This window comes from Oryctolagus cuniculus, chromosome 10 (genome assembly GCF_964237555.1).
Source record: "Oryctolagus cuniculus chromosome 10, mOryCun1.1, whole genome shotgun sequence".
Classification (NCBI taxonomy): domain Eukaryota; kingdom Metazoa; phylum Chordata; class Mammalia; order Lagomorpha; family Leporidae; genus Oryctolagus; species Oryctolagus cuniculus.
Genome location: NC_091441.1, coordinates 49,587,698 through 49,601,426, shown reverse-complemented (window position 1 = coordinate 49,601,426; position 13,729 = coordinate 49,587,698). Strand labels below are relative to the sequence as shown.

The following is a 13,729-nucleotide window of genomic DNA, read 5'->3' as shown; positions in this document are numbered from 1 at the left end:
TACTCCAAGCCTGATTCTACTTTAGAAACACAGAAAATTTCCTATTTGAAATTTTCTCTATATGGTACACTTTTGCCCAAGAATTGGCCATGTCTCAGTTCATTTTTAAAATCTTTTTTTCAGAGTTCATCTCTTTAAACAAGATACCCTCTTTGATAATGTGCCATATCTACATCCTCATTATTTTTTTTTCAAAAATGTCATTATTTGCCTGCCTGCTTGCTTTTATTTTTCTGATCTCCTAGAATTAGAGTTGACCAGGGCAGGAACTTGCTTACACTGTTGTATCCATAGTGCCAGAACAGGGCCTAGCCCACAGCGCATGCTTTCTAAACGTGTTGAAAGAATGAACGAATGAATGGTCAAAACAAAAACCCCTGTTTCAGAACCTTGAACCAAAATAATGATAATGCAATTTAACATAAGATTCATTACATTATCAAACCCTTCCTAGAAGGAGGCTTTCGAACTTACAGAAGAATCATGGGAAATAATACACTCATGAAATGTCCTCCCCTCCAGTGATCACAAAGCGTTTTTACTTATGAAAGACTTATGTGGAAATTCATAGTGAATACATAAAATATATACTCTTAGTGCTTTATTTTGGATAGCTTGGTGACACAGTATTTTTCATAAAGTTTGAAATAATAAAGGCCAAAAGAAAATGACTACAAAGCAATCTTTTGCAGCCAAAAACCCCTAATGTTTATTTATCTTTGGAATATTTGTGTAAGGGTAGTGTTTTATTAAGGGTATGTTTAACGTGCCTCAATCTTGTTATATTTTAAACACAAAAGAAAGCTGCTTTGGAACCATGACGCAAAGGAACCACAGATGGTTGAGCTTCCTGCCCAGCCCCTGTCCTCCCTCCCCCCAGCCACCCCCATATTCACCCTGGATTCTTTTCTCAGTGGACAAGAAGCACACATGACCAACAAGAAGAACGTGCTTAATGTGCAGTTACTTTTATCTACACATTGGCTTATGTGTAAGAGAGCTTCTTAAACTACCATAGATGACAAAGGTATTATGTCATACAATTTTAAATGTTGAAGCCTTTTAGCAGTATTTTAAAAATACATCTATTATAGCTAATGAAATCTTTCTAAATTCCAATTCATCTCAGGATGGTTGGCCAAAATGGGCAACTTCTTGCTTGACTGTTCCACTGAGACTGTTTTCAGAATAAGAACCTAAAATTTTGGTCAAACACCTCTTGAGAGCCTGAGAGGATTTGCACAAGTGTGGTTCTTGGCCAGGCCACCTGCCATGATGCAGTTGAGAACAGGGGATTGCAGAGGATATCAGGGCCACCCCGACAGTCATTCTCCAGGTGACACACCCCGACAGTCATTCTCCAGGTGGCAATCACAGCTGTCACCACGCCCCTTCCTTCCTTTTGGTTTCATTTCACCACCTGGTCCCCCAAACCCTCCTTTCCTGTAAGCCTTTCCAATTGCATTTCTATGGCTGCGAAGTCTGGTATGACCCAATCTGTATGTTGTGAACAGATGGCTTCTAATCCTCTGGTGTTCACTTTCAAACTGTACTATCAGATACAGCAGAATAAAGGGATCCTACAAATTTCATGAGATACAATCAAATAGTATTGGATTTTTTTTCAAAGATTGAAAAAACTGTTAAGGACAATAAGGGGATATTTTTCTGTTTCTACTCTTTGATCAGTCTTTGTCTAAGATTTCTTCCTTTTTCCCTAAAACCACTACGCAAGGAAGGAAATGATATCATAAGGCTTATCTGCCTTTTCTCTTATCTTTTATTTAACAACACGGAATACCGCATTTCCTGAAGTTATTCTCACATTTATTTTAAAAGTTTGTTTGTTTGTTTGTTTATATGTATTTGAAAGACAGAGCAAGAATGAGAGTGACAGAGAGAGAGGGAGAGATAGATATTTCCATCCACTGCTTCACTCCCCAAGTGTCTACAACAACCAGGGCTGGGCCAGGCTGAAGCCAGGAGCCAGGAACTCCAGCTGGGTCTCCGACATGGGTGGCAGGGTCCCAAGTCCATGAACCATGCTGCCTTCCAGGTTGTGCATTAGCAGGAAATTGGATCAGAAGCAGAGGTTGGGCTCCACTGCAGGCACCTCAGTATGGGATGTGGGAGTCCCAAGTCGCAGTTAAACTAGCCCTTCTAACTTACCAGGCTTTGATCCCTCAGGAACAGTCCCATTCCAAACTTGGTGCAGGAATTCAGGTCTGTTATCATTCATATCAATAACATTGATGACAATGTCAATGGGATTCTCCACCTGATTTCCATTAATGTCTACTGCATGTGCCCTCAACTGCAAGAATAGGTAGAAAACAAAACTACTTAACAGACTTACATCTTTAGGAGGATAAAATATACAATCATAGTGGTATTGAAAGAGTAACAATAGACTGAGAACTGAAAAACAAAACCTTCTCATAAAAGGTGAAGTTAGCCCCTATAATGAGGGTAGATAAAAGCAGAAAATAGCACTTATGATCTACTAGGATTGAGCCCAGAACACAAAGGGTCTTAACTCATCTAACCCTATACAAAAGAGTGAGGCAGAAATGAGCAGCCTTTGAAGATGAGGAAACTGAGCTCTGGGAAGACTAGGTAATTTGTGAAGGTCACACTGCTCTATCTGTTGATGGAACCCAGATCCAAAGCCTGTCCTGTCCAGTTCTAGAAACTTGTAGCTAAACCAGAACATATCACAGGGTCAGGCCTTTGCACAGCTTAGTTGCACAGACCCAGTAAAGGAACAGAATCTAAAAAGAATCATGTGTACATGGGAAATTCCAACAGGTTGTTTTCTCTTTAACTATAAAAGTCACTCATAAACATTGAAAACATAGGTGAACATGAGATAGCTGGTACTCTCCCTGCCCCAGCTCTCAGTTTCGTAGTTCTACTTTTCTTTTCAAAGAAATGTAATCAGAGTATCTTCAGAATCTTTGCATGTAGCACATCAAGGTCCTTTTCAATCTTTTCAGTTGCTGTGTAGTATTCCATTGAATTGTTTCTCTCTAACTTGAATGATTTCATGGTTTTCCTGTGAAGTCTGATGCTGGCTGTTGGTTTCTGTGGGTGCGATTTAAAAAGTTTAAGTAGCTCTGACATACCCTTTTTTTATTCAGAGCATATAAAAAACACATGAAAAATGCAAATTTTAGTATTGTTTTTAACACATACAGAGATAATCATACTTTCCTTTGATTCATTTAATACTCTGTTTCCCTAATACATTCTTAATATTAAACCTTAGTTATACTTATAATCATACAAAATGCTGAATCTTATTGCTGATTTTTAATATTTGTGATTCTATAATTCATTCTATTTTGTTATGGGCACTTATTTTTTAATGTGCAATTAGCAAGCATCTGGAGAGAAATACTTTACTTAAATACTGACCTGAATGTGTTTATTTCCTGAGCTTTATCCACAAGAGTTAAGATGGTGAGAATTCATGTAAGAGGAACTATTTAGGATTTTTGTATTGATATTACTTATATACATAAATGAGAAACTAGTCAAATCAGATACTACTCTACTGCATGTTATCTTTATCAAGTTTCCCTATTAATGCCATGTCGTCTGTGCAAAGTTTGGAAGTTTTACTTCTTTCTCTGTGTTTTAGAATAACACAAAAAAGCATTAGAAAAACCTGCTCCTTCAAAGATTCTTAAAAGACTAGGCTGATAAAACAAACAAGGCCTTTGGGAAGAGGTAATATTGAGAAATAGTACTTAAAACATCTTTTGTTTCTCATATGCTTTATTTATCTGTTTAGATCTAGGGGAATCTATTGTATTTTAAAACTTCAATAATTTACAAAGCTTTACATGTGCAAGAAGTCAATATGAAGAGAAAAATACATTTAGAAACAAACATAAGTATATTTTTGATAAAAATTTTAATGACTGTCAATCATAGAGCAATGTGGAAACCAACTCAATACATAATGTTGGGAAACCTGGGCTAGCCATAAAGGAAAAACAAGATAGGCCCATATCCTCTCTTCTTTTATTAAAATGACTCCACACAGATTAAAATTTTAAATATAGAAAGTAAACACAACAGGTAACAATTGGGAATTTTAGCATCTTGGAGCAGAGAAGGCCTATATCAACACCTCTGTAAAAGTCACAATCTATGACAAACTAAAAAAAAAAAAAAACCGTGTAATGCAAAAATTACGTTACACTAAGGCAAAATTTCATAAACAATGTTTAGAAACAAGCAAAAGGTGGCCGCGGCGGCCATTGGAGAGTGAACCAATGGCAAAAAGGAAGACCTTTCTCTCTGCCTCTCTCTCTCACTGTCCACTCTGCAAAAGGAGAAAATTATATGACCAAACATGCATTAATGACCCTAGTAGTTCTTAGTAACAGAGGCAATGATAATCCAAAAGAAAATGCAGCATAAGGCAGGAATAGGGAATTCTCTTTGGTTGGAGTATGCATCCATTAATAACACTGTGCTCTCTATGTATTTTATATGCAACAGTTTTGACTCTATTTGCATGCGTTTGTTCTTGTAAGCTCTTAGCCACGCAGCTAAAGACAAGTATCAACACGTGAAGAGTAATGAGATTTTAGGCTATTTTGCTTCCTTTGTTCTTTCTTGGTGCTATTTGTTTTCCTCAAGAGTATTCATCAGTTCTATAAAAATCATTAGAACAAATCAAAAGATTAAAATACATTTCTGGTGTTAAAGCTTAGTATCAAGGCTTTCAGACTGTTAGGAGGAAACTGGGAACTCTGCACACACTTAGAAAAGCATGAATACACAGCATTGTCAGCTGGTTGGAATCTTACATGAAACCGGGCTATCAGCTCACGATCCAGAGGCTTTGTCACTGACAGCTGACCTGAGATGGGGTTGATAATGAAGATACCGGTCGGAGGCTGGTCAGCTCCTGGCCCAGTTACGCTGTACCGCAGTGAAAGGTTTTTATCTCTATCAGACCTGATCTGAGGATCAAGAAAACAATCCCATTAAATGAGAGACTAAATGAGCTCATTATCAGAGTCAGGGCAGCCACCCTTCATGCCCTTTTTCAGTTACAACTTTATACCATCTCCTCCCAGAAACACTCTCCCCATGTCTAATCCTCCTCTCTGCTTCTTGGTGATAGGCTTCAAAAAGAGATGTCACCTATCACCAGAAAGACTGGGGGCGACATTAGCATCTAAAAGAACATCTACTAAAAGCAGTGCAAAAAGTCAAAATTTAGGAGTGTCGGCTTTTAAGCAGCAAATTCTATCCTGGGAGTTTCTAGGTTAGGCTACTGAACACAGTAACAGTTGACCGATTTGATTTTTAAATAAATTGCTTGCCCTTTTGCATCAGTTATCAAAAGAAAGAATTGTCTAGCCACTATGTGAAATACTGTTATAGAACTCTAAGGCGACTGAGGCTGGGTGTCTTTGTTTCTTCACCTACATTGCACTAACACTATTCATTGCAACCAAAGCTTTCCAGATCATTTTAAGGTGGCATCTAATACCACACTTTTTTTTTTTATTAAAAAGAAAGCATATTAGAAAGGATTTTAAAATATATTTTCATATTCTTTAACATTATGCCCATTACAGGCTCACCGCTTTCTCCTCCAGATGCAATTATACTCCCAAGAAAATTAAGTTAATGTATGAATAGTCACAGGAGGCAGAACAACTGTGTGGAAGGAAGAAGGAAAACAGGCACAGAGAAAGGACTACTTGAACAAGGACGTTGAGAGGTTATAATAAAGATTACTTCAGTCATTAGAATTTTGCTGGGTTTTGTTTTTTAAGTTAAGGCAACATTCTCTTTTTTTCCTATTCCATTAAAATAGGACATGAAACACCTTTATTTGGGGGCTATGTTCATTGTTACATTGAATTAAAACGTGCATAAGGACAGAATATACACACAAAAAAGTGGCTTGTAGAGGAAAAAACAGTTTTCAATAAGTATGTGTTGGAATGTTAAAATAATCAAATACAGAAACATCTGAATTTGTCTTACTGTCCTTTTGTAATAAATAATGGCTTGATAATTTTACTAAATCTGTATAAAATAGCTATAATTTATTTTTCTTTATCTGATAGTGTGCATCTGAAGTGACTGAAAGAAACTTTCCTGATTTGAAACTCTATGGTTTTGCACCACCCCAGGGATTCTGCTACTGATAACAAAGGTCATTTATTTTTCTTTTTTAAAAAAACTTTCAATTGCACTTGGTGCTGGCATTTTCAGCAGTTATCGCCTTTTATTTTTCCTTTCTCTCAAAAGCTCCTTGCAGAGGACACAGATCAGCATGGAGGGCCCTGGCATAAGATGGGAAGCTTAGGTCTCTGTGTTGAGGCAGTGGGTGTGACACTGATGTGAATGCCAGTTGGCATTAGGGCTTTAGGTAGCCAAAGTAGAAAGAGCTTCATCAGCCACAGTGTCCAGGCCCCACAAACAGCTCTATCTATAAATAATCTAAGAGACAGCAAAGGAAAATGAGAAGATGAAATCGGAAAAGACACCCTAAGATTTATCCTGAAATGTGGCCCCTTAAAGTTTCCTAGAAATACTATCCGGGGACCGGCGCTGCGGCTCACTAGGCTAATCCTCCACCTTGCGGCGCCGGCACACTGGGTTCTAGTCCTGGTCGGGGTGCCGGATTCTGTCCCGGTTGCCCCTCTTCCAGGCCAGCTCTCTGCTGTGGCCAGGGAGTGCAGTGGAGGATGGCCCAAGTACTTGGGCCCTGCACCCCATGGGAGACCAGGAGAAGTACCTGGCTCCTGCCAGCGGATGGGCGCCGGCCTCAGCACGCCGGCCGCGGCAGCCATTGGAGGATGACCCAACAGCAAAGGAAGACCTTTCTCTCTGTCTCTCTCTCACTGTCCACTCTGCCTGTCAAAAAAAAAAAAAAAAATACTATCCGGGGTGCCACATGCGCTACTGGAATTTGGGGTGCCTTACGATTTCACCATGGGTTTATTACTAAATCCCTGATATTAATAAGCCCGAGAGAGTTCTTGCCTAATATTTAGAGAAGAATTCTAAATACTGGCACAGATAAATGAGGCAGCATGGTACGTTTTAAGCTTTTATTTAGTGAGAAAGATGCATAGGAGAGAGAGCTTTATTTAGGAGAGAGAAGTGAATGGGAGTTCATACCAAGCACCAGGAACCAGCCACGTGGATGAGCATCTAGGCCAGGAAGCCTAGAGCACTTGGCACGAAGGCCATGCGCCCTGGAGGTGCAGGGCTACAGCAAGCCCTGTCCTGGCAAGAGGCCAGGGAAGAAGAGCAGGCCGGGCCACACCGTGGCCGGGCTTTTAACCCACTTCCAAAGGGGAGTGGTTAATTAACCTGATTGGCTAGTGGGTACCCAGGTGTGGCCAGGTAGGGGAATGAGGCCACACAGGGGCGTGGCATGGGTATCAGGTACTGGCATGAGGTCACACAGGGGCGTGGTCTTCCAGTTCACAAATCTGATCAATTTTAACCTGTTTGCCTGCCTACTTCAAAGAGACTTTCTATAACACTGTAGACACCCCATCTATACTTTTTGAATATACAAAGAAACTTTTAGAATATGCATGTCATACATTCTACTTTGCAAAAAACAAAACCATTCCTAAGGTACCCACACCCATGCAAGCAATTAGAAATATGCCCCCTACCCTGACGAGCTCTTGGGGAAAAGGTCCTCGGGAGTTTTCTGGCAAGTTGATTGGTGGGATGACCCAGTCTCTCTTCTGCCTTTGCAGGTAGCCATTGTGCTTCGTGAATTGTCTTGGGAATACTATTTCCTCAACTTCTTGTGATTCCTTTGCATTAAAATACAACGAGACATTCCTAAGTGCTAGGAAAAACATTTTCTGAAAGAACATCAATATCAATGCATGTCTGAAAGTATACAAGTCATAGTTTAGTAGGAACAAAACATAAGTCAGGAGGCCCTTTCCCTGTTCTCTTATTAAAATAGTAGAAAACACCAAAAAAATTGGGGTTATACCGTTTATTGAAAAATTGAACTCCAATTTATTATGGTTCAGCTATGTAAACTATTTGCAGTTTCTATAAACTACCTTAGATTGTAATTAATATTGAGCAAAATTTAATAGTACTCTTTTATATATTTCTCATTAGTTTAAACCACAGTTCAGGTAATGTGCTACTGTACATTAAATTTAGATCTTGATGTGCTAAAATATAATTTGAATTCCAAGAGGAGTTTAATACATACTGCTAAGGAATGTCTCAAATATTTATGACCCTATTAAATCCCACAGAATTAATGCTGTAATTATTCTAAACCTATGTCAGCCATGATGGATGCTGTAAATGACCCACTTTGCACACTAGGTATTAATCTCTGCTGGATGTCAACATTTTCTTCTGTTTCTCCCTATATCTGTAGACACTATAGGCATCAGTCTTTGCTGTTTCAGTGCAAATATCTAGGATACTTTGATGGAATGCAGAGAAATCAACAACAAATACAAACGCATCTCTCAGTCCATTAGTTGCCAGTTTCTCACTTTACATTCCCCAAATGACATGATTTCCTTTAACACTTAATAGATTAACAAATTAAATTTCACATACAGAAACCCCAACATTGCTAGGAGGGAAAAATGAGATATTCATTCATATTTGATTTGGATATATAGAACACATTTACAATTAAATATCAGGAATGAATGTGTGTATCCCTATTTCCCAGAGTATAATCATTATAAAAAATGTAGAAGTTATAATTCATAAAACATGGGCTTTAATTTTTATGGGTGTGCCCCTTCATATTTGAATTAAGAATATTCAGGAAATAATATGATCATAACTTCACTGAAAAGTTATTGTACCTTACTTAACATTCCTAATGAGTGACTTATACAAAATAAGTGCTCAATAAATGTTTGTTGAATTGAATTGTGGGGTACTCTGTTGGAGATGTATCTCATTTATTTTATCTTGGCTCATAGCAGCTTCCACCAGAGGGAGTAAATCATTCCTAAAAGTCCTATCAGTAGGATGACTAATTCATTCTCCCCAATTTGATTATTTTTTAAGGGACAAGACAAAAACCCAACATTCGAGCCGGCGCCGTGGCTCAATAGGCTAATCCTCCACCTTGCGGCGCCGGCACACCGGGTTCTAGTCCCGGTTGGGGCGCCGGATTCTGTCCCGGTTGCCCCTCTTCCAGGCCAGCTCTCTGCTATGGCCAGGGAGTGCAGTGGAGGATGGCCCAGGTGCTTGGGCCCTGCACCCCATGGGAGACCAGGAAAAGCACCTGGCTCCTGGCTCCTGCCAGGATCAGCGCGGTGCGCCGGCTGCAGTGGCGGCCATTGGAGGGTGAACCAACGGCAAAGGAAGACCTTTCTCTCTCTCTGTCTCTCTCTCACTGTCCACTCTGCCTGTCAAAAAAAAAAAAAAAAAAAAAAAAAAAAAAAAAAAAAAAAAACCAACATTCACTGCCAGAAATGTTTTTCTGTTACCACTGTAAATCTGTACTTCCCAACCTAATAAATCTGACTGATGACATCTTGCAAAGAATTATTTATTTTGTGGTTATATTTAACAGCTTGTAAAGCTTCTGAGAAATTTCAAACAAACAACCACTTCTAATTTAAAATCTCAAAGTATAAATGAATCTTTCAAATACAACTTCCACTTGCTGAAAATATATTTAGTCTAAGTATCTTATAAGATTAAAGATAGAACAAAATACCATTGAAGTGGCTGACATAGATAAAAATTCAAATGTTGGCCAACCACTATGGTACTTCAAAAAAGCTTTTGGAAAATGGAATTTCAAAAATTTGAAATCTGTGCATAGTTTTTCATATTATATACATTTCATAAACATTTTTAAAGATTTATTTATTTTTCTGAAAGGTGGAGTTACAGAGGCAGAGGCAGAGAGAGGGAGAGAAATAAATCTTCTATCTGCTGGTTCATTCCCCAAATGGTTGTAATGGCTAGAGCTGGGCCAATCCGAAGCCAGGAGTCAGGAGCTTCTTTCAGGTATCCCACACAGGAGGAGGGGCCCAAGGACTTCTATTGCTTCCCCAGGCCATAGCAGAGAGCTGGATCGGAAGTAGAGCAGCCAAGACTTGAACCAGTGCGCACAGGAGATGGTGGCACTGCGGGAAACAGCTTCACCAGCCTCCTTCACAAACTTTTTGAAGACCCTTCATATGCATGAATTTCATTCTTCAAACTCCATTTTCCATAAACCTTTTCAAGTATCTCTTACTTAGGTCAAAGTGTGGAAGTCTAATTTTTAAGCCATAATTTGATACTATACCTTCACTGAATCCTCCGTTAAGGCCGGTTTGAGGCTCAGTTTTACTGCCACTTGCCACTTCTCCTGGGTCTCCTTGTCTTGGGCATATATCAGGAACTTAGCATGCTCAGAGGAGAGTGGAAAGCTTCTCACAGCGTATACCATTCCATCTTCATCCACCTTGAAATCTGCTGGTTCACTACTTTCATATTGTACTTTTCTTTTTCCATTGCAATTGCTAAACTTCACTGGAAAAGATAGTAAAAATAGAAGTCTAATTATACTACAAAGGCAAAAACAACTAGTATCTCAGCCTGTATGCTGCTGACAAAATGCAGTAGCATGAAATCCAAAGGGTTTGGTGAGGCACTACCATACTGTAGACTATCAGGCACTAGTTTTGAGTTGTTCTAAAGCCTCCCCTTTCTGTCACATTCCCCTGGATACTGGGCCCCCAGCACATCTTCTTTTCACTTTGACACATTTCCTTGTTGTTTCCCTCTTCCTACAAACTCCTATTCATCCTTCAGAACCTGCTTCAAACTCATGAAGAAAGAACAAAATCCTCATTCTGAGTCTGTGTGTGTCAATGTAAGCTCTACTACCAGTTCCACAGCCATGCCTGACACCCACTGGAAGAGGTCCTTCAAGGCCAATTTCCTTGGTTATCTATAGATCCTGCACATTTCCTGGCACACAGACCTGCTGTCATCTGTAAGTGGTTTGCCCCAAGGCTTATTCCTCAGTGTGGAGGTGTTGAGGTGATGGGGGACATTAAGAGACGGAGCCTCTCAGGAGGACCCTGGGGAACTGCCCTCAGAAGGGATTACTAGTTCTTGTGGGACTCCAGTGAGTTCTGAAAAGGAAAACAAATCCCATGCAGCTCTCTGGTTTTCTGTCTTGCCCTTTGGCTCTCTATGTGCTCCCATCATGGTGATGCCACATCCCATGAAGTCTTCCTCAGAGTCAAGCTAAGGCTGGCACCATGCCTTTGAACCTCCAGAACTGTGAACTAAATGAATATATTTTCTTCATTAAGCATTTTGCCTCAGGTAGCTCACTATAGCAATGGAAAACAAATGAATGCAATAATTGTTGAACAAATGCTTAGAGGAAAAAAGCAATACATTTATGAATGTTGAATGCTTACTGTGCTTTAGAATCAAAAGGTCTTATGGTAATTAAAAAGTGAATAATTTGCAATTTTTATTCCTCATGGTACTTTAAAAGTTCTATTAAGCAGTGACAGTTTTATAAATCTTTAAGCAAATGAAAAAAGATATCAAAATAAAATTTAAATTAAGAATCAATTAAGAGTAGAAGGATCAAAAAGATTTCACTGTCTTATCTTGATCTTACATGCAATGACTTAAAACTGAAAAGAATTGGAATGGGTGATTGATGCAACAGTAGTCAAGATGATACTTGGGATGCCCATATCCCATATCAGAGTGTCTGGATTTGAGTCCTCACTCTGCTCCTGATTTCAGCTTTCTGCTGATGGAGACGCTAAGACAAGAACTGATAGCACAAGTGATTGGGATGCCTGTCACTCAGTTTGGAGACCTGGACTGAGTTACCAGCTCCCAACTCCAGCCCCAGCCCAGCTCTGGCTGTTGGCATTTTGGTAGTGTATCAGCAGATGGAACCTCTCTCTCTATCTCATTCTCTCTGTCTTTCTGCCTTTCAAGGAACAAATACTTTAAAAAATTATTGCTTTAAAAATTAATACTTTAAAATTGAATGTAGTAACAATCAGTTTATGTCTCAACAGGTAATAAAACAAAAATGAAACCATATATTTATGAGCACTGAAATAAACATGTTCAAGGCAAAATAAAATCATAAAAATAAAAATATTCTCCAAGGAATATTATTTCCTTTTGAAGTCCTTACTCATAATTTTGGAAGAAAAATTCTATGAGAATAGCATGTAAAGACATCAGTAAAGAGCTTTTTATTTCTGTAAACATTTTATGTTACATCCTCATCACAATTACACAGGATACATTCTGAATTGCAATTAATTAGATATACCTTGCAAAATGTAATCATATATACCTTTCCCATGTCTTAAGGATCTAAGCAAAGTTTTTACAAACTCTCCAACTCCACACACAAAGTGATGATAATTCTGTTTTCATTAATATAAATTCACTGAGATGTATGCAAAACCACTATGCCAAATAACATGCATGCTTATTTCCCTCAGTAACCATAAAATCCTTGATAGAAGTAATAAAATACTTTAACTACTGAATATATTATTTTTCACATAATGTCAAATATATCATCCTTCATATTTCCATTACATCAAAATGAAAATAAAAGTTGTATCTCAAACTAAATTATGTTCAACCAAAATATTTGTCTTTGGAACAAAGTATCCCAAAAGATATCTAATTACCCCATTTTCCATGCCATAAGATTTAAAATTGAAAAATGAGATTATTTTCTGGAGAACAATGGTATCTATTGTGTATCTTTTATTAAAGATAAAACAAAAAAGTAAGTTTGTTTTTTTGAAACCTGTTGAGAAATCAAAATCAGAGACCATCTCTATATATATGCTTTATGATCATAAAATGAACTCTTACTTAAAAACATATTATGTGGATCAGAAAAAGTATATACTATGTAATACTTTTCTGTTCACTTTTGTTGCACTGGCATTAGTCCTCACAAATTCATACCTCTAGTCTTTTTTTTTTTTTTTTTTTTTTTTTTGACAGGCAGAGTGGACAGTGAGAGAGAGAGACAGAGAGAGAAAGGTCTTCCTTTGCCGCTGGTTCACCCTCCAATGGCCGCCGCTGCAGCCGGCGCACCGCGCTGATCCTGCCAGGAGCCAGGAGCCAGGTGCTTTTCCTGGTCTCCCATGGGGTGCAGGGCCCAAGCACCTGGGCCATCCTCCACTGCACTCCCTGGCCATAGCAGAGAGCTGGCCTGGAAGAGGGGCAACCGGGACAGAATCCGGCGCCCCAACCGGGACTAGAACCCGGTGTGCCGGCGCCGCAAGGTGGAGGATTAGCCTATTGAGCCACGGCGCCGGCTCCATACCTCTAGTCTTGCCCTGTCTCCTGGGTGTGGGATTCTCCCAGTTTCATGTCAGGGAACAATTACTGTTAGACTAGATCTCTGCTGTGACTTTTTCCTCCCTACTTAATACTTATAATATTACTTGTAAAGTCTTTTGTTTTTTTAAGTTAACAAATTGTATTTATTTGAAGGAGAGAGAGAGAGAGAGAGAGAGAGAGAGAGAGAAATTACCTGCTGATTCAACTCCCCAAATAACCACAATAGCCAAAGCTGGATCAGGCTGAAGCCAGGAGCCAGGAACACAATCCCTATCTCCAACATGAGTGGAGTCCCAGGTACTTGGGCCATCACCTGATGTCTACAGAGTGTGCATTAGCAGGAAGCTAGAATCAGGAGGTGAGCTATGTGACCCTC

The 13,729-nt window shown here is 39.1% G+C and overlaps 1 protein-coding gene across 1 annotated transcript in view; it reads right to left on the bottom strand.

Moving 5' to 3' along the window:
• Positions 1 to 13,729, bottom strand: part of CDH2 (cadherin 2) — a 243,324-nt gene that overhangs the window by 53,802 nt on the left and 175,793 nt on the right. Inside the window, exons 3-6 of the mRNA XM_051851320.2 lie at positions 10,301 to 10,527; positions 7,671 to 7,817; positions 4,824 to 4,979; positions 2,170 to 2,314 (exon numbers count right to left, since the gene is read on the bottom strand). Coding sequence (XP_051707280.1) covers positions 2,170 to 2,314; positions 4,824 to 4,979; positions 7,671 to 7,817; positions 10,301 to 10,527 — 675 coding nt within the window. The remainder of the gene's footprint in view (positions 1 to 2,169; positions 2,315 to 4,823; positions 4,980 to 7,670; positions 7,818 to 10,300; positions 10,528 to 13,729) is intronic.